Source organism: Leucopleurus acutus (assembly GCF_964270905.1).
Source record: "Leucopleurus acutus genome assembly, chromosome: 4".
Taxonomy (NCBI): domain Eukaryota; kingdom Metazoa; phylum Chordata; class Mammalia; order Artiodactyla; family Delphinidae; genus Leucopleurus; species Leucopleurus acutus.
In genome coordinates, this window is record NC_139146.1 from 16,581,158 (window position 1) to 16,603,162 (window position 22,005).

At 33.6% G+C, this 22,005-nt stretch overlaps 1 protein-coding gene across 2 annotated transcripts in view; it reads right to left on the reverse strand.

The window, feature by feature from the left end:
• Nucleotides 1-22,005, reverse strand: part of FAT4 (FAT atypical cadherin 4) — a 171,154-nt gene that overhangs the window by 95,637 nt on the left and 53,512 nt on the right. For both annotated transcript variants that reach the window (XM_082838502.1, XM_082838501.1), the window contains one exon: nucleotides 2,291-2,422. In XM_082838502.1, coding sequence (XP_082694628.1) covers nucleotides 2,291-2,422 — 132 coding nt within the window. The remainder of the gene's footprint in view (nucleotides 1-2,290; nucleotides 2,423-22,005) is intronic.

The window sequence follows — 22,005 nt, forward strand, 5'->3', positions numbered from 1 at the left end:
ATACCTAGAGACATAAGGACTTTCCCAGCCTTCTTCAAATTTCATCATAAATATAAACACATCTCAAAAGATGAACTTGAAGACAATGCAAGTGTGTGTGGGCATACACACACACAGAAAAGTTAAAGAGAGAAAAATAAACACACAGGTAGCACTGCATTTGTATTAACCCTTCTCTGTCATATCGTGAAAAGAAAAAGTAGAGGGGAAAATAAAATTATAACAGTATCAACGTAATAGTATTAAAAGGGTTGAATGTTGGCATCTCTTTCAAACAATCAGTTCTTAAGAGACTAGTGTGTCCCATCGGAATATATATATATATATATTATAATTAACATATTATTGCTTCCTGCCTTGGATAAATCACTTGAAATAAATGAGGTTTATTTGTTCTGTTTCTACAGAGAGTATAGCTAACAGAGCAGTTGTTACAATTACAATTATTTGATGTATCGATTGTATAGGCTTATAGCAATTGCATGAGCTTCTTTTCTGTTGTTGATTTTTAGTTATTTTGCTAAATAAGAGATAATGAAGTTTTATGAATTGAGCTATCCAAATATATATTATCAATGATGAGCTTTAAGGAAATGCAGTATTTACTAAATTATAGTTGATATTTCATATCTATCAATAATAATAGAAATATTCTGCACACAACTCTTAATGGTAGCTGGAGTTGGGAATAAACTTTTCTCTATATAAAATTGAGTAGAAGGTACTAAACTTGAAACACCAAATCTTTTTCAGTAGAAAACTACAATTACCTAAATGCCCTTGCTTTATTTTGTTTCCTTTTCCTTAGGAAAAAGAAATTTGGCAAAATGTATAAATGACTAAGTCATTATATTTCTGTACTGGCTGTTAAATATTAGTCTGCTATTGAATTATTTACCTTTTTGTTGTTGTTGTTTTTTGGTTTTTGTTTTGCGGTACACGGGCCTCTCACTGTTGTGGCCTCTCCCGGAGCACAGGCTCCGGACGCACAGGCTCAGCGGCCATGGCTCACGGGCCCAGCCGCTCCACGGCATGTGGGATCTTCCCGGACCGGGGCACAAACCCGTGTCCCCTGCATCGGCAGGCGGACTCTCAACCACTGCACCACCAGGGAAGCCCTTTTTCTTTTTTTTTTTAATTTTATTTTACTGAAGTATAGTTGATTTACAATGTTGTGTTAATTTCTGCTGCACAGCAAAGTGATTCAATTATACATATATTTATATATTCGTTTTCTTTTGTTTGTTTTTGCGGTATGCGGGCCTCTCACTGTTGTGGCCTCTCCCATTGTGGAGCACAGGCTCCAGACGCGCAGGCTCAGCAGCCATGGCTCACAGGCCCAGCCGCTCTGCGGCATGTGGGATCTTCCCGGACCGGGGCTCGAACCCGCTATTTACCTTTTTAAAGTCAAAGAAATAAGCCAAAAATCAAGTTTTCAGATACTTCTGGATTTTAATTGAGGTAAGGAAATTAAATTATCTGACCTGTTTGGGGCTTAGCTTAAAGAGAAAGGGGATACTAGCATAGGGGAACTTTATTCCTCTTTCCAAAACTCTAGAACATTAATTAAACCCTTTACCTAGAAAGAAGGAGAAAACAAGTGATACTATTTTTTTAATGGGAAAAATGTAAATTACAAATTATATAAGCTGCCATGCCATTTGGAGCATTAGCTGAACTTAAAATATAAATACAGAAGGTAGAAATCTAGATTGTGCCCCCAAATTTCAATTTACCACTAGGAAAGAAATTTCTGTTTATTAATGGAATTGAAAACTCATTAGCTACCTAGATAATTTCCTTAAAATATATAAGGCTATAATTAAATTATATATATTTGTATATATGCAAATTAAATGAAAAGTTGCAAGGTAGCCTTAATTTTTTTTAATTTTAAATAATTTGCTTTTTTCAATTACAAATAAAAAATAAATTCTTAGCTATATATGTTATAAGGTAGCAAATGGGAGTGATACTAGCATTAAAAAATAAGATATTTCTGTAGGAATTTTTTATTATTTGAGAAATTAAAATAATTTGGCTAAGAAATCCAAAATGTAGCCAGCAATGAACTGAGTTGTTAATTGCTGATCAAAGGAAAATCATGACTAGACAGTCTTTATTTTAGCATTCCTATATCATATTTCAAGAATTATTTAATTTCTTTGGAAAAGAGCACACAACGCTTAACCTTAGTTATTTGGAAATAAATGTTGTCAACATACAATAGAAATTTGATAGATCACTGGAATACTAGGTTTCAAAAATTCAGAGAGGGTGTCTGAACTACCTCGTCAGCATCCATGGCTGTTAGTTGCATAATCTTAGAGCCATCTCCAGTGTTCTCCTCCACTGTGAGATCCAGCATGTCGGTTGGGAACACTGGTGGATTGTCATTGATATCCTGAAGTGTTATTTCTACCTACAAGGAGAGAAAGAAACAATGTATGAATATGTCTACAAGATACCAATTAAATTGTATACCAAGAGTCTATTCAAATAGTCCTTCCAAAAAGAATCAGAACCTTCATATATGACATCAAAAACAGAAAATACCCTAGAGAAAGTTGTGAAATATTTATAGAGAAATATAAAAGCCAAATAAAGATCATTTGACTTGTTGATCGTAACTGACTTTAAATGATCAACTTGGAGTTTATAATAGAATAGGTCCACGATCAACTGTCATTTTAATCCCCAGATTTGTGCACCAGTGAAGAATTGTTGAGACTTAGGACTGTCTTTCAACCATTAAATGTTGCCTGACACACAGATGAGGTTGTATAAAATTTCTTCCTGAAATGTTTACATATTGGCAACTAATGTCCAAAGGAAATAAAGAAGTTCACATTTTGTTTTAAGAAACAATCAGCATTTTTCCCTTTAAAGTCAACTCTCAATCTTTAGGGGAAGAAAACTACACACATCTTTTCTTTCTATTTCCACTCCTTTCAACACATCTTAATGTGACTAAAGCTAAACAATCATTCCATTCAGATGTAGCATTCATATAAATTGCAAATATTAACAGCTTTGTTTGAAAGATCCTTGTCAGAGCTATTTGTTTCCCTACCTAAGAAAAATTGTTTAGAAATAACAATTTGTGAAGTTTAAATAATAACTTCAAACCATGTGTTTTCTCTTTCGAGCTAGGTGCTAAAAGCTGAATATCTGATAAGAAAAGGGGAGACAGCTGCTAATAAAACTGAAAGCTTCCCCAGTTGGGTCACAAAATCAAGTCATGGAGAAAAATCCATCCATCCATTTAGCTCAGATATAACCAGGACATTTTTCTCCTAGGATGAAATGTCATCTTTTATAGTTACACTGTAAAAACTCCATCAGATCCAAGAGTGATGAGTATGAATATTAGGAGAGAGCAAAAGAATTCTGGTTTCTTCTTTTCCAGGAAGAGAGGAGGGCGGGCTTGGGTGGAGGGAGAAGTAATAGGTAGGATTGTCATTATTCTCTGGCAAGAAATGAGTGGGACATACAGGAAAGCTAGGCAAGTAAACGGATGAGCAATTGATAAAAAAGAAAAACCCAGAAAACAATGTACAAAATTCAGTACTAAATAATTATTATTGTTCCACCATTTAACAGGACAGTTTTGATCATAGCTAGTGGCTCAAATTAGTCTAGGAAGTGGTTAAGACAGCCTCAGTAGTTAGAAATCTGCCACTTCTTTTTTGGCTGACATCATTCTCTACATCACTTCCTTTAGAAAAGATCCACAATGGCTAAAACTGCAGTCTATAAGGAGCATTTCCAACTTCCTTGCAAGGTTGTAAACATGAGTTTTCGAATTAGAAAGACCGGAGTTCAGATTCTGTCTCTGCAACTTATTAACTGGGGAAACTCGAGCACTTAATTTCTCTGAGCTTCAGTCTCCTTATCTTAAAATTAGGATAATAACATTTATCTTGGAGCATTTTATGAAGACTAAACTTTGATGATGCTGGCAAAATGACTAGCACAGAGGGAAGCCTTCAACAAAAAGTAGATCTTGGTTTTCAAACTACCAGGACAGAACTAGGTGTTCCTCAGAACCAGAGAGAGACTGCATATGTGACATGCATATATGAGTGTGTGTTTATGTAAGTATATGTTCATATCTGTGGGGAGAAGGAAGAACACTAAATTGAGGGTAAAGAGAATACAGATTGGCACCAATTAAACATGACATCAAAGATACATCAGGACCTGTACCACACACTAGAAGCATGTTGGGTATAATAGAAAGATTCTTCATTATGAGTGCATGAACTGAACAAGACCCTTCTATATTTTAATAGTTATAACTAACATGCGCATGGCAAAAACTGTTTTAAGTTATATATATGTGTACACACATATATACATGCATCCACACACACACGTATATACATATAAAATCCTCAAAAGAGCCCTATGAGGCAGGTACTATTATCTTCCATTAGAGAAATGAGTTAACCAAAGGTACATAGGTTAAGATCTAGTGAGTCAGTGTTTTCTTCACTACAATGCAAACCTGTCTTTCTCTCTCTCCACACATACCTCCCTTGCTTGTGTGTGTGTGTTCAATACATGAATCATATCTGAAAAGTATGTCACAGCTATATAAATATATTTTTACAAATGTGCATATTATTCCTGTCTGGAATTTGGAACACTTACATATGAACTAACTAGCCATATAATCTTGGGTCAGCCTATAAGTCTTTGTCAGAATTAAAAAAAAAAATGAACTAGGTGATTCCTAGATACAGCTCTAGAAGTCTGTGATCACGTATTCTCTATGAAATTTTGGCCAACTCCATCACTTCAGGTACAGAAAAGTGTTTCCTTTTTTATTAGCAAGAATAAATTTAGTTAAATATTAATGAGTTCAAAACTAAACATTTCTGAATGTATCTAGAATCAGCCAGTTATAGGCACAGATCTAGAACATCTCATCATTGGATCTGATATATGCAAAGGTTATATTTTTGGTTAAGGATACAACAGGTCATCCATTTAATAAGCCAGACTATGCTTTTTCCAAATCAGTGTCAGCTTGCCAATCAAAAAGTTGAAACTTTGTATTCCTTTCTAAAGAAAAATCTGGATATTTTCTCTAACTGTCCAGTCTCTCTTCTCCACTTCACACTTCCTCAAGTATTCCTGAAAAGCTTTCAGCATGACTCCTCTAGATTCCCTCAATTGCCTGGAGTACGAATTACCTAGGAGAGGAGATTTGAACTTATTGGCGTAAGTAGGTGTCATCCTGCAATCCCTTCACTTCTGACTCAGTGTGCCATGTTTCTACTACCAAGAATTCCAAGATCATGGACCCTGTTTACCTATGAGGTGGTCACTGATTCCAATATTTATCCATGTAATATTTTAGGATCTATCACATAAAGGGTATATGTTAGTCATTAAAAATACAGATGAGGGCTTCTCTGGTGGTGCAGTGGTTGAAAGTCCGCCTGCCGATGCAGGGGACACGGTTCGTGCCCTGTCCGGAAAGATCCCACATGCCGCGGAGTGGCTTGGCCCGTGAGCCATGGCCGCTGAGCCTGCGTGTCCGGAGCCTGTGCTCCGCAACGGGGGAGGCCACAACAGTGAGAGGCCCGCGTACCGCAAAAAAAAACAAAACAAAAAAACAACAAAAAAAGATGAAAATAAGACAGGCCACCGTCCCTTGCAGGGAAGAAATGAAGTTTGATCATGGAAATATGTACAAATAGAAACATTTACAACTACCTCCAGGAAAACATATTGTTGACATCTTGATTCCAAGAAGTTAGTTCCCCACACCATGGATAATTCTTTGAACTGCCCTGCATCTTGTCCTTGGCAGTTATCATCTCTCTTGATGAGTCCAGATCCTAACATGCACCTGGCCCACTCTCTTGGATCTGCCACCAACCTGAGAGTCTCTTTCCATTACTACCCCCTCTTTGGACTAAGATTTGGTATGATTTGTTTTGAAATATTATCATATAAAACACAGGAGTCAAACATTAAAAGTTTAGAGAAGATATCTGGAAATAAGAATTAAGACATTATAATTTTTAAAGAGTCCTTTCTTTCTGTACAAATTAGATAACTTTAAATAATATAGATAATGGCTATTAGTGGTTTATTTTAAAATTCTGAGATTTAAAAACTGTCTAAGATATAATTCCTACACTAAAAAAAGTATATGTTGGTAAATACATTCCATTCTTCTAAAAGACACACCAAAAACTACAGCATAGGGCTTCCCTGGTGGCACAGTGGTTGGGGGTCCGCCTGCCAATGCAGGGGACACGGGTTCGTGCCCCGGTCCGGGAGGATCCCACGTGCCGCGGAGCGGCTGGGCCCGTTAGCCATGGCCGCTGGGCCTGCGCGTCTGGAGCCTGCTGCTCTGCGGCGGGGGAGGCCGCGGCAGTGAGAGGCCCGCGTACCACAAAAAAAAAAAAAAAAAAAAAAAAACTACAGGATAGCTAAGCTTTTAGTGCCAGCATTGCCCCTTTAGTGTTTTACATCTGTTTTTATATTTGTTTGGATCTGAAATAAGCAAAATAATTGCATTTAAATATTATTTTGTAAAAACTATCATATTTAAAAATAATTTTTTTATTTTTTAGGCCAAGCTGTGAACATATGGGGTCTTAGTTCCCCGACCAGGGATCAAACCCATGACCTCTGCATTGGAAGCACAGAGTCTTAACCACTGGACCGCCAGGGAAGTCTGAAAAATATCACATTTTGAACTCAGAAGCTTCCCTTCACAAGTGGCTGTATTTTAAATGAAAACAAAACAAATACAAACTGCCAGTAGCTTCCATCACTTAAGTCTGGGGACATTTTAAGGTATCAATTCTGTAAGTTGGTGAAAATTGACCCTCAAAGATGAAAGAAACATTACACCATTAAGATAAGGTACTTGCATATTTTATGCCTGCCTATCAAATTTGACCTTTGTGCTTAGATATTTGACCCTTAAGGAACATATGTGGTTTCATCTGCTACAATTACAAAGGCAGTTGGTAGCTTTGTGGTTGACTTATTCATAGCAAAAACATCAGCTACAGCTAACGGCTGAACCATAGGTATTGTCTATGGCCATCACTCCATTACCATTTAGGTACCTTCAGAATGACTTTCTAAGCTGAGACACCTGATCCCTAGACAGTGAAACCTTGGTAAATGATGATATTTAAAGACAAAAATATGACCGAGATTAAGGCGCTAAGGCTAATGATCAATTCATTAAAAATTGGTTTGCCTTTTGGTAGTTTTGTAAAGGTAAAAGTTAATTAAAAATATGGCTTTAAATATTGTCACCAAACTTATTTATGCTGAAGGAATAGAATCCTTGATATTCTACTTGCTGAATAGCCAAATGGATATTTAAAAACTAAAACTCTTACTATGCAAAGTTACCATGAAATGAGTACAATGCTTTTCTCTTTAAAATTTTTTCCTATTATACGCAATTTATCATTTTATTCTGCACTGCATCAGGAATGATGTTATATCTTGGGGATTTACTTTTAATTTCTTAAGTCAATAAATCAGAATACAGATACATAATAAATGAGCAATTGCTATTATTATTAGTTAGCAATAGCAACGATCAAATCATTACATATGTGTAAATATAAAATATGGTATTTCACTAAATTAAGTTGGTATTACAGAAGTAATACACTATATTCAAGGCTAAGGAATTGACTAAAATATCAATGTCCATTATGAGCTCATTCTCCAGTTAATAAACTGATAATTGCATTGTGATCACTATCTCAACCACAATTAAAAACATATTCTTAAATACACAATCTCTCTGCAAGCTAAATAAAGTGGTTCTTAGTGAATCAGGATGAAAAATGCCCCAAAACATATTTTTAATTCACAGTCTTCCTGCAACCTACATAACATGTTCTGGAAAACAATCTTTTTTTTTTCTTTTGAAAGACTGTAAAATTTATAATACAACAAAGGTTTAGGAATCCATTTATTTGCAAGAAGAAATATTAAAATTCTTAGAAGGAATCTTAGATATCATCAAGTTCATCTAATCAAAAGCAAAGCATTGAAATGTCAAGTGATTTATCTAAGAAAAACTATTGTCAGCCTCTTAACTCTAGCCCACTGATTTTTGCAGAGATCTGTGGAAAGAACCAGGCTAGGGAGCAAGCAGGATAATATGCCTTAGACCACTGTCTCTAATCTTTGCACGAAGACAGAGATCATTCAAACAAAATATGCATTTGATGTGTACAGGAAAATAATATTGGAAGAAATTAATGTTTGATTATCTACCCTACAAATACTACTTTATCCACCTTCTTGCTCATTTTTAAATTCCTTTATATATATTTACATTAAGGGAAAATAATCTGTGAAGGTTTGCCTTATTGATGTCACTGGAAGACTATTAAACATTCAGCAAAAAGGTGGTGGATATACATTACAAGTAAAGAAACTATAGCTAAATTCTCTGTAGATATCAGTAAAAGTTACTGCTTTTAAAATGTCTACAAAGAAGATATTTCTTTTTCTCAAAAGATGCAGTAATATTCATTTTCAGAAATGACTAAAGTCTAAACGGTTGGTGGGACAGACATAAAGTACATAAACTATAAAAGAGTAAAAGAAGACATATCACAGCAAATAGTGCTTGATTAGTTGCTTTTTTTTAGTGCCAAACGTAATTATTTACATTACTGCCTTTTTAGTTTTGTGAAACTGACACTCCAAGTTTCTCAAATACTACTATTACCACATAAATTGTGACAAAGCATTGCACCAAAAATAATGCTTAGGGTTCACATGTATTACCTCCAAAGATATTGTGATAATGCCACCAGATTGTATTTAAACACTCCTTTTTAATTAATAATTCTGCCAAAAATATTTATTTCAAGGGAAGTATTTTTTGCTCTGATTTCTGCAACACATTTATATATTATAGAAATTGGTTGTTGCAAAGGTTAACAGATCATTTATACTGCTCAAATTTGTAACTTCTAGAATTTTGAGGGCAAAAATTGTCTTCATTTTTGCATTCTGACAACTTATCCATCTCTAGCATGTAACTTTCTCTCCAGAGATATTTGTTTTAAAAGCAAACCCAGGTTATTTTTACATTTTTATTAGAGTCATATGTTCAGCAAATTTAATAAATTAGATATGTTATTGGTATATAAGGAATGTATTCATCAAATTTGCCCTATATGACAATAATATTTAGAGCCAATCCAATTCCATTGATTTCCTAGTTCTTGTGTGTCCATGATGCCATCATACATAATTTTTATGATATGACATTATACTTGATGATAATTCAATAACCTTATACTCAAAAGAATGATTTAAAAGAGCTTCAGGAAAAACATCTTGTATATAAACATATACATATACAATAACAACTCAGGAAATCTCCCAGTTGGGAGATTGGAATATAAGATCCTATGAAATGCCCATCATTGCTTCAGAAACAACTACACTAAACGCCACAAAAGTCATGAATAAACCTGAAAAAATAACTGAGGTCATTCAAATGTGTATTACCCTTAATAGGTCATTATGATGTCACTCCAATAACACTTTGCTAAACGATGCCCTAGTTTATACTGTGTAGGTGCTACTGAAATTCAGTGAGGATAAAGTCTAATCTTACACTCAAAACAATTTTTATTTCATCAGCGTGAAATAAAATGCTGAAATCTAGCATTTAATTTTCTGTATGGAGGTTCAAGTGAGAAGTTGAAGTTGAAAGCAAAGTAACCAAACTGAAATCCACACCAGGATCAGTACAACTATCAAGCCTGAGCTGTCACTTCCTTTGACTCTGAAAAGGAAAACTCCACCTTTCCTGTCTGAGATGAGGCTGTGTGTGAAGTATGAGTCTGCCTGCAATGCAGGGAGCGGCTCTGTGCTGGGGGACATCAGGGTGGTGTGTGCAAAGAAACATTCTATGACTTGACATTAAACTTGGGAATCGAGAGCAACATTCATTAAACAAAGACATCAAGATAGAAATATCGAAACCATGGCTCAAGTAAATAATCAAATTTATATTTTAAATGTTTGGTGATAACTTCCCATTCCCTCTCTTCAAATGAAGCCAAATACTATGTGATTCACCCAATTCAGTGGGATTGACACATTTTGCATGCTATGTTGGCTTCCAATAACAAGGCCTTATTTAGTAAATTTGTGTCAAAGCCTATATATATTGAGAATACATAGCAGAAGGTCTAATTACATTTCTGCAGAAAGTTTGACATTCTATATTAGCCTTTTGGCAGAAGAACTAACCAAATAATTTCATTTGGTAGGGCATATATCTTACCCCTTTTTAAAATTTCAAGTATGAGGTTAAGTTCAGTCATTAGGAACAAGAAAATTCAACACCTACTTGTACTATCATTTATGGGTTTAAACTCCAAGTACTTCCATCTCTTAACAACAAGAATAAAGAGTTGTATTGCCGTGAAGGGATGGTGCCAGGGTTTGCATATTTCCTTTAATTTTGTTCTTCATTTCTTTCCCTATTTTGGGTGACCACTGGGAATTCTGCTGCCATAAGTCTGGGTGAAGTCTTTCACTACATCCAGAACACTTCATCATGTTGCAGAGCCAAAATCTATTATGGTTTGCAAGTGACTCATACTTTAGTTATGAGACAGCCCTAGCAAAGAACAGTTTACATCTAAAAGTCCCTAAATGTCAGGAATGTCTTGTTTGGACTGCATAGGTGTGTAAGGTCCAATCATACTCTGTGAACAATGCTTTGAGGTATTTATTTATTTATGATGTATAACCAACTTTATTCACAAGAGTCTGTGGTAGCTGTAATCATAGTGTACTGTCTCATCTTGATGGTATTTCTGAACTTTTGAAACTGAAATCTTGAAGAAAATGGGGAAAATCAAACTATGGAGAAATGACCTGTGATCCCATACAATGGAAGACCAGTAGGGGTTAGATGTGACCTATTAGAGAAAATTAATAGCACCACTACTGCATGTATACATGAACTAGAAATTCTTGAGAACACAGGTCTGTTGCAGGCCCCAACTTTACTGAAGCTTCAGAGATCATCAGAAAGGAAATCTTTGCATTTAGGTACAGTGTTTCTTCAGAATGACAAGAAAAAATAGAAAAATCATGTATTTCACAGAAATTTAGTACTAAAATATTACCTTATATACTAAACATTATTTTACTATTTGTTTTTTTTTGTTTTGTTTTTGTTTTTCTTTTGCGGTACACGGGCCTCTCACTGTTGTGGCCTCTCCCGTTGCGGAGCACAGGCTCCGGATGTGCAGGCTCAGCGGCCATGGCTCACGGTTCTAGCCACTCCGTGGCATGTGGGATCTTTCCAGACGGGGCACGAACCCGTGTCCCCTGCATCGGCAGGCGGACTCTCAACCACTGCACCACCAGGGAAGCCCATATTTTACTATGTTTTTAAAGAGAAAACACTTTAATAAGAGAAACATGATATAATGATAATATCTGATGAAGCAACATTTAATTTGGGAATTAGAATACTCCTCTTTTTGGAATTTTAGGCTAACAAATACTTTGTCATTTCAAACTTTATACCTGAAATTTAAATCAAGTTTTGTGTATATTTAGATATCTGTGCATTTATTTCACATAAGTTTGTACTTTTTCCCTTCCAACTATTCTGGAATAAGAGGAAAGAATGAAGCATATACATTTTAGATTCCTTTCAGCATCATTTTTAAAAGCAAAGTAAAAATGACTGTCATGAGTTTTAAAATAGAACATATTTTACATATAAGCTACATGTATGTAACTGTGACCAATTATATTTCTCAAATAAAAGCAATTGCATTAATCTCTCACCACTAAAACTCTTCTAGCAGTCAGCAGCATATGTTCCCGGGATTTCGATGCATTTCTTACCAGGAAAGAAGTATGTATGAGTCACAGGCAGGCTTGGACAGTAGCCAGAAATGACAAGAATGGCTAGAAGTGTGGACAAGACACAGTTAACTCCATTCCTGAAATAAAATGCTTTCCATAACTCACCAAATGTGTGGTGACATAATAAAAAGCTAGTTTTGTTGTGCTTTCAATATTGTTCAAATTAGAACCAAATAAGGATTTCTTTTAAGGCAAAGGCAATCATGTGTAACCACTTCAACTTTTCCTGAAATCAATACTGCATAATTTCTGCATTTTAACAGATTCTTAAGGACGCCTAAAAGTAAATGCAGAATAAAGGATCAAGTTAAAATATCTGTGGTTGCATATGAAACTTTATGGAAATTTTTATACTATTCTTCAAAACAAACACACTGCAAAAGCATCCTGGAGTACACTTTTCAACAGTTGTTCATCTGAATGTGGTAAACACACATCAAAAGGAAAATGTAGTATAAGAAAAACAAATAAAAATATTCCACCAAATTGTTCTTCACTTTTTTTTTTGACTTAATAGATCCTGGATTTTTTTAAAAGAAAAGCCTTCTATTAAGACTGCTGAAAAATAGAAAAGCAGTTTGATTTATATTAAACATACAAGCTGTGGTAGATTGAATTATTGATCCCAATTCTTCACCCATCCCTATAAGCAACTTCACAGTCCCTCCCACCTTTAGGTGGAGTTTCTCTCTCTGCCTCTTGACTTTGGGCTCATCCATGATACTGTTTCAGTCAATGGATATTTACAAATATGACCCAAGTACAGATTTGAAATGTAGTTGCTTTCTTGTACGTCTGCCATGGTTACTAGAATACTACGTCCCTGCTAGTTCCCTAGTACCAGAAGGAGGACAACAGACATTGAATAGAGGAGACATTGACACGGAGAGACTTGTAGCCTGAAGCAGACCTTTCCAGTTGAGCCCAGACTAGGTCAACCCAACTGCCTACACAAAGATGCATGAGAATAAATGTGTATTGTTGTAGGGCTTTGAGATTGTGTGGCTCTTTATTATGCAACATTATTGTGGCAATAGCTGACAGATACCTTAAGGCAAAAAAAATGGATTCATTTATTGAATATGTTAATTATTATATTTTAAATAATGGATTACTGTTCTGTTTAAAATGAGGGGCAAAAAGAAGAAAAAAATGTTAACGTATACTGATAGCTGTAGTATACCTTATAATATGAGGTAATTTTTAATGCTATGAACTTACTAACATCTTCCTACCCTGTATAACTTCCCATTCTTAACACACCATGCCCCTTTAGAAGGACAATGCAAAACAAGATATGATCAAGTTTTGATCAAGCTCCCCTGCCCCTCCCACAATCCAAAAATTAGAGCAAGAGGGTGGGAATACTTGACCCAAGAGGAACAAATTATGACTGGGTTGAGTCAATGAAATCGCCTTTCTTAAGAGTGAAATTTATGAAAAAAATAGGAAACACTACAAGAAAATAATAATGGCACAACTACAATGCAGCTCCTATGAATAAGTGGCCCCACATGAGGCATGGCTAGATTTTTCTTATGGAATTGCTACAATGCCAAAATTATCCCTCTGCCCCATTTCACCTTTGCACATTAGCTTTCACCTTTGAAGAAATTTCGATTACTCAATACCAAAGACATCATGTTTTGACTTATAGCTATTCTATCTTATTTTAGTTGGTTATTAGTTTATACTGCTTATATTTCTTTATATATATATATATGTTTTTTGTTTTTTGTTTTTTTTTTCGGTATGCAGGCCTCTCACTGTTGTGGCCTCTCCCGTTGCGGAGCACAGACTCCGCATGCGCAGGCCCAGCGGCCATGGCTCACGGGCCCAAACACTCTGCGGCATGTGGGATCTTCCCGGACTGGGGCACGAACCCGTGTCCCCTGCATCGGCAGGCGGACTCTCAACCACTGCACCACCAGGGAAGCCTTCTTTATATATTTTAAACAACTATTTCACACTGTAAAATTAAAGTCCCATTTATAGTTTACAAAGTCCCATATATGTTTTTTTAACTTCAAAAATGTAACAATTTCTATTCATATGAAACAGCATTAGCTCATCAATATTCAGGAGTGAATATAACTTTAATCTAAAATATATCTTCTGAAAACTTTGAATTCACTGTCAAAGCATAAATTTTTTGCAATGCACTGTGCTTAATTATATTTAGAAAGCCTATTTCAATGAATTAAGAAAGACTGTTTCTCTTCTAAGCTTCAGTGGAACATGGAACATTTAGTTTCTGGCATAGGGTTTAGCGTACAGTAGGCACTTAATTTACATTTGTTCTATGATTTAAAAGCCAGTATGCTTATTGCAGTAGAACATCTTGTAGTTATATACATAGAAATGAAGGGAATGGTATTTTATATGCAAAATTAAGAGCAGAGGACACCAGCTGGGGTGAACCATCAACTGTAACAATTACATTGAGTAGCAAAAGTCCTAAGAATGATTCCTGATGTTTATCAAAGTAAAAACTAATTTCCTAAGAATGATTCCCTGATGTTTAGCAAAGTAAAAACTAATTAATTGGAAAGAATATTTTCAAATGTGAAAAATAAAGAAATAAATAGCAAAATACATTTTCTTTAAAAAGATATTTCAGTGTGGAGGGTTGTCTTCTATTTCTCATTGTCAAAGCCAAAGTACCAAATTTTTTAGTGTGATAACAGTATCACAAGAAGATTAATGCATTTTTTAAAAAGTATTTCACTTTAAAGAAATCATTGAACTGTTACAGAAGTGTACTCTCTCGAAAAGAGAAAAAAATGAGCAAAATACAATAAAACATCTCTATACTTTAAGAGATTAGACTCAAGAGTGATGAAAAAGATATGCCAATCATAAATACTTACTGACTACAAGTAATCATCTCCATGAAATAACATGGTTTGATTATTTTGTCCAAATATACTCTCACTCTTTCTCAATTTATGACTCTATAACCATGAGTAGGATGACATCAATAGATGCTTTGATTTTATTTTTCAAAGGCATATTCTTTTCACTAAAACCAAAACAAAAGAAAAATGTTTCATGTAATCTTCCATTACTAATTAGTTTTTTCTGCACTCATATTTAAGTAACTTTTTAAAACCCATTTTAAAGCATTTTTTAAATCCATGGTAAGTATGCAAAAATTAAACTATATCAGAGTAGGGGATTCATGGAAACCTGGTAGTGCAGAATTGCAAGCACTTCAAGTCTGTCAAAATTAATAAGAAAAACAAAAGAAACACTGCAGTTCTCCTGTCTAGACTAATAGAATTCTCACAGTCTGCTTATGTTAATAAATGTTACAGGAAATCTATCCCTTTCCTCTAGTGATTGTATTTAGATATTAGAGCCTATGAGTGTTTTTTCAGTTAATCAGAGAATACTTTTTAATAAGAGAATAAATTACAGTTTTAACAGTCTTTATTAACGTTTTTATTAATACTAAAGTGTGATTAAGCATTGTCAACATGTTTTTATTGACAATTTTTAATATTCTATGTATATATATGAAAAATCATTGTGCAAATTTTCACATAAAATTCCCCTTTACCAAAAACATTTGTCCATTACACTGCATAGTCTTTCTTTGAAAAAATATTTTCTAAAAAAAACCCAAAACCCTCAAATTAGACTATTGATTGTGACAAAAAGAGACCCTTGCAAGTTAATATTGTTATTTGAATGTAGTAATAGTATTTACAACAGCTAAGTTTACCTCTTTCAATTTGTGTCTTTGTAGTATAAAACCACCTTCATCCACCTAATTTCCCTAAGAATAAACTCCATAAAAGCATAGGAAATTCAAGTTGGAAATTTCCTTCTTTAAAATATAACAAGTATGAATTAAATTCAAAATTCAGTGAAGAGAAAGATTAAGTACATGAAATTTATTCACTAGAAAATATCGATGTGTTTGTTTTGGAGCTCTACAATCTATTAATTCACTTTTTAAAAGTTGATTTAATATGTTAACATTTTTCATTCTTTTTGACATGTTTTTAATCATGGCAATAAAATAAAATTTGTTCTCACTTTTAAAAAAAAAGTATATTCCGTGTCAAAACTAAGGCATGACAAACTTTATGCTTCCAAGTAACTGCAAACTCAAAGATATTGGAATGAGCCTGTAACCATCTTGCACACTTCATTTAATCAAGGTTTTTTCTGTTTATCCTTGTGTAGATACAGTTCTTATTCACACAGCACATCTTTTTTTTTTTTTGTACATCATGAGCTTTCAGTAAAACCAATGAAATTGCAAATCAAGCAATTTTCATAAACATTCTACAATAGAGAACATAATTCCCAGTTACTACATTGCCAATGAAACCCCTTTAGGAAAACTTAATCTTCTCAGTGCAGTTTACTTCCTACATTTAAAGTTTTCATAGTAGCAATTGAGAAAGTAATCTAAGTTATATTACAATGGTGAACACTGAGCATGAAATTTTTTCTCTTATTTTATTGCATAGTGTTTTGAATGTTGTTAAATTTAGAGAATTGCACTGCAATATTTGGTGAGCAGGAATAACGATAAATATTTTTTTAGTCACATGAAAAAATAAATTTGCAAAACCAAAGATTAGAAGATATGTATAAAATTCCTGGAGCCAAGAATCTGTAACACAAATATTACCTCCTTAAAAGAAGATACTTTACAATTAATAATTGTCTATTCAGGGACCTAATTTGAGATTCTCTGTGATTTTCAAATTAGTTTTATGACTCATCTGTGATAAGGAAAAAAAGTTTCTGACCCAATACCCATCTCAAGAAATAATATTAAATTACAGCTTATTTTTATATTAAAAATGACTGATGTGTCATATAATACCTTTCTAAGCAACAACTATACTTGTGTAGTTGTTTTTCATTAATTTATCCAATAAATATTTACTTAAGGCCTACTATGTGCTATTTTAAGTGGTAGATGTGTAACAATGATCAAAACCATCTTTTCTGACCTCATCGGCCTAATGACATTCTTAAAGTTATCCTTTATCTTGGGCTCTTACAATGACATTTTGCTGCAAACAGCTTAGGTTTTAAAGATTATATTCCTAAATTCATTGGTCTTTATAGCCAATTCAATATATGCAACCAGAAATATATCTGTAAGTGTGGAACAGAGTAGGTATACTTTTTGTCTGGCAATGGCTATTCTCACATCTATGAATTTTTTAAAATTGTAAGTGTTTGAGGAGAGGAGTGCTCATGTCTTATGCTCTAGGTCTCAATAAGCTGTCACAACCCTGTGTGTAATATATTCTTTCAGGTTTTCTGCTTGAGCAAACTGTTCATTAAAGGAAACCACAAATTATAATTCATACTCAATTGCCTACTAGAGACAATAGTTGTGTGAATAAATGAACAAGGTTTTCTCTACTTTTAATGAATATTTTTTAAACATCTAACTTCTTATTTCTATTTGCTAAGGTAATATTAAAATCAACTAAAATGTTATAATTTTGCCTTGGTTTGCAAGGCTTTGCCAACATTTTTTAATCTGTTTATTCATAATTAGAGTATATTTTAATTCTTAGAAGTTCAGTGCTCAGGAAAAGCAATTACCTATAAAAATCTAAAATTTAAAAGTTTGATTTGATTAATAACTTGTCTTTTAAAATGTGCAGGATCTATATTTCTGTTTTTGTGCCAGTACCATACTGTCTTGATTACTGTAGCCCTGTAGTATAGTCTGAAGTCAGGGAGCCTGATTCCTCCAGCTCTTTTTTCTGTTTGTTTGTTTATTTTTCCTCAAGATTGCTTTTGCTATTCGATGTCTTCTGTGTTTCCATACAAATTGTAAAATTTTTTGTTCTAGTTCTGTGAAAAATGCTGTTGGTAATTTGATAGGGATTGCATTGAATCTGTAGATTGCTTTCGGTAGTATAATCATTTTCACAATATTGATTCTTTCAATCCAAGAACATAGTATATCTCTCCATCTGTTTGTGTCATCTTTGATTTCTTTCATCAGTGTCTTATAGTTTTCTGTGTACTGGTCTTTTGCCTCCTTAGGTAGGTTTATTACTAGGTATTTCATTTTTTTTATAACAATGGCAACCTAAATGCCCATCAACAGAGGAATGGATAAAGAAGATGTGGTACATATATACAATGGAATATTACTTAGGCATAAAAAGGACAAAATTGGGTCATTTGTAGAGACATGGATAGACCTAGAGACTGTCATACAGAGTGAAGTAAGTCAGAAAGAGAAAAACAAATATTGTATATTAATGCATATATGTGGAATCTGAAAAAATTGGTATAGACAATCTTATTCATAAAGCAGAAATAGAGAATAAATGCATGGATACCAAGGGGGGAGGTGGGATAAATTGGGAGATTGAGATTGACATATATACACTATTGATACTATGTATAAAATAGATAACTAATGAGAACCTACTGTATAGCACAGGGAACTCTACTCAGTGCTCTGTGGTGACCTAAATGGGAAGGAAATCAGAAAAAGAGGGGATATATGTATACATATAGCTGATTCACTTTGCTGGACAGTAGAAACTAATACAACACTGTAAAGCAACTATACTCCAATAAAAATTTTAAAAAAAGGAAACCAGCTCAGAAAAATAAAATAAAATAAAATGTACATGATTACTCAGAACATATGTAACAAAAGAATAAATAACCACTCATGTATGTATTAGTTAATAGCCATAAAATAATATATTTAAGAGTTACTAGTGGTTTATATTTAAGAAAATCTTAGCAAAACCAAAATTAGCTTATTTGGGGTCTACTTTCAGAAATAACATTAAGTGTAAGGCAAGAAAACACAAGTGTAGGAAGAACAGCATAATCTGGAGTGGAAACAGTACATTCTTAGATATGTAAAAGTATAAACTTGGTAAAAACTTTGTAAATGTATTTACAAATCAGAAACCAATAAAAATTTTCAAATTAAATGTATACTCAATAAAATTCAAATTAATAGCAATAATTGTATATGTTGTTTTGCTGAAAATAAGGTCTCTGTTAATCAGCAGGGTGAGATTTAGCAAAGTTACCTCTACATTCCTCGGTTTTAATCTTGATGCTATTATCCAGGCACCTGTCACCTTTTCTAAGCCTCAGCTTCTTCACATATAATATGAAGCTTCCAAATGCAAAAATAATGAAGTTTTGCAGAATGTCAGACAAATATAAAGTCATCATATAATGATGGTGACGATAAACATAGTCATCACATAGTGCCAGTGACTATAAATCTTAGTAATTTCTTATTAAAATGAAAAACTTACTAGTAATTATCACACATTAAAATGTTTTTTAATAAAATCTTAGAATCAGTTAAAAATAGTGATTAAGTAGCTCCTGAAAATGCTTTTGTGGACAGCATCAAAAGTCAGGAAAATCTTTTGAGTTAAGTTACAAAGACATCTACTGGATAATGAAAACTACTGAACCCAGGGCAGAGATAAAAAAGAGCTTACTTACTTTTAATGCAGTGGTTTCTAACGAGGTTTACAAATTAGAATCACCAGACAGAATTTTCATAATACACAGTTACAGGCCCAAACTCCAGGGAACCCACTCATTAGGGCACCCAAGCGGGTGGCCAAGGACTGAGTAAACATAAAGAATAATCATTTAGTGAAATGAAGAGGAACACTCAGGCAAATGCTCATTGGAGCTACGGGTGAAACAAGATAGGGAATAAAATCTCATTTTCTTTTTCGTCTTTTCTATAGTAATAACTGCCTCAACCAAGTGTACACATGAGAAATAATTTAGCTGCTTTTGACAAATATGTTGTGCCATTACATTTTAAGATAAAGGAGACTGCCAGTGAAAACGTTCTTGCTATGCTTTCAACTTAGAATCAACAAGAAGGAACCTAAAATAAGGATCAAACTTTCTTTTTGTTGGTTTTATGAGCTGTTAAATCACTAGGGCCCATGGAAAAATTTCAACTTTTGCCATTAAATGTTATGATGTTGCCCTTTCTCAAGTGATAATCTATTTAAAAAAAAAACAAAAAACTACTCTTGAGTGTTAATTCATTTTACTCTGAAGATGCTATGATGTGTCTATGAATTTAAGTCCCACATAAAGTGATTCCAAATATATGAGACAAATGTCATACTTGGCAAATTATCTGATGCTAACAAGCCTACACTGTTTCTCTAGGTGCTAAAATTACAAATAAACATGTTATTTTAATCATCTATTTGCATGTCTCTGGGAATCTATATCTGAATACATAATTACTCCTTGTGTTTTTACAAGCTATTTCATCTGCATTTAGCTAGGATTATCTGGTTCCCTCTGCTATACCCTTATATCCATTAAGTGGTTTATTCAGCAAGTACTGGTAGAATGCCACTACCGAACACTTTGTGGGGATAGATGCTCTTCAACAAGCAAAGAGAGAAAATACGGGTCAATCTGGACAGTTCTGTGAATGTACTAAAAACCAGGGAATTTACCCCTTAAAGGGATGAACTTTATGGAAAGTGAATTATATCTTGCTAAAGTTCTTAAAAAGTAGGTAAGAGGCCTTTGAAATCAGTAAATCTACAGAATAAGGAAGTGATGCCTATTTTATATAATTTATTTGTACTGAAGCCAACAAAGACGGTTGTTTATAGACAGCTCTTCCTTTCTGAGTTTTTCTAAAGAATAATTTTAGTTATGTGTCATGGAATACTATTAAGCTTGTTAAATTACACTGATGCTTCATAGTTTTAAAAATAGGGGCTTGTGTGACTAGGTTTATCATTCTTTCATTACACTCAGTCTCACTTTACAAGTAAGGATGCAAGAGAAACATGTGGAGAAGGTTGAAGCCATGACTACATTCACTGACTCACAGACAATCAAATGATAACATAGAAGATGATTTAATAGAATTTTAGAATTGGAAAACACTTTGAAATCATCTCCTTTGATTCCTTTGAATAAAGAATTCCAGGTCAAAGAGTTAAAGTGGTATCCCTAATTTCAGGGTTAGTAGAGATCTATGACTAGAACTGAGATTTTTTCCTAACATTTCGCACTTTAACAAATATGCCATTTATCTTAATTTATTGAAAGTGGGAAAATAGTCTGAAATAGAATGCATATAATTGCCATTATTTTCTAATACATTTGTTATCTTCATCTAGAGGCTATTTAAAATTAGATATTAAACAAGGGTTGTTCCTTGCCTACAACTTATTTCTAAAGGTAGACAAGGATGCTGTTAGTGGGTTTAAATCCTGGATTTGTCATTTTTATCTATATGAACTTAGAAAATTATTTAACTTGCATGTGCCCCTGTTTCTTCATCAGTAACTTTGAGATAATAAAAGTACCACATTCAGTGGGTTGTTCTGATGATTAAATGAGATAAAGGGTGTACAGCACATAGAATAGTGACTGGCACACATTTAGTGCTCATTAAGAAAAGGGATGTCAGTACTAGTATTGAATAGTGCACTGCTGAAGTGTTGTTTGTAATCAACAGAACACAAACATTCAATACACACACACAGAAATGTAGATTCTAGTTATAGAAATAAAGCTTCAGTTATTAGAAGGAACATATTTTAGGTTCACAGTAAAAAATGTCAACATTTTTTAGAGATCTGACCTTATTCAGATCTCTTTTTAGATAAACCATGCCTTTGTTAGCACAATTAAGATAAAATCAGGATAAAAAGGAAACTATAAGCAAAATATTCCTCATGTTGACTTACTTCATATATGTGAGGCCACATCACTATAATTCTGATTTGACTAACTCACAAAATTACCTTTACTTCACTAAATTAAACTTAAATAATAGATTTAAATCAAATAATACTCTAGCTTTTACACAAATTTCAAAACACATTTCACATTTGTAATTTTTTTTAGGACAAAAGGAGTTCAATTACTCATACCAGATTATTAATGGTGGTTATTTCTGTTTTGTTCTTTAAGATATTTTCTAAATTCAATACAATGAAGAGCTAACATTTTGTAAAAAGGGGAAAATATATACTATTTAGAAAGTAAAGGTGTTAGGTTTAGAATTTAAAATAAAAATATTTTAAATACATAAAGAAATCCATAAAAGCA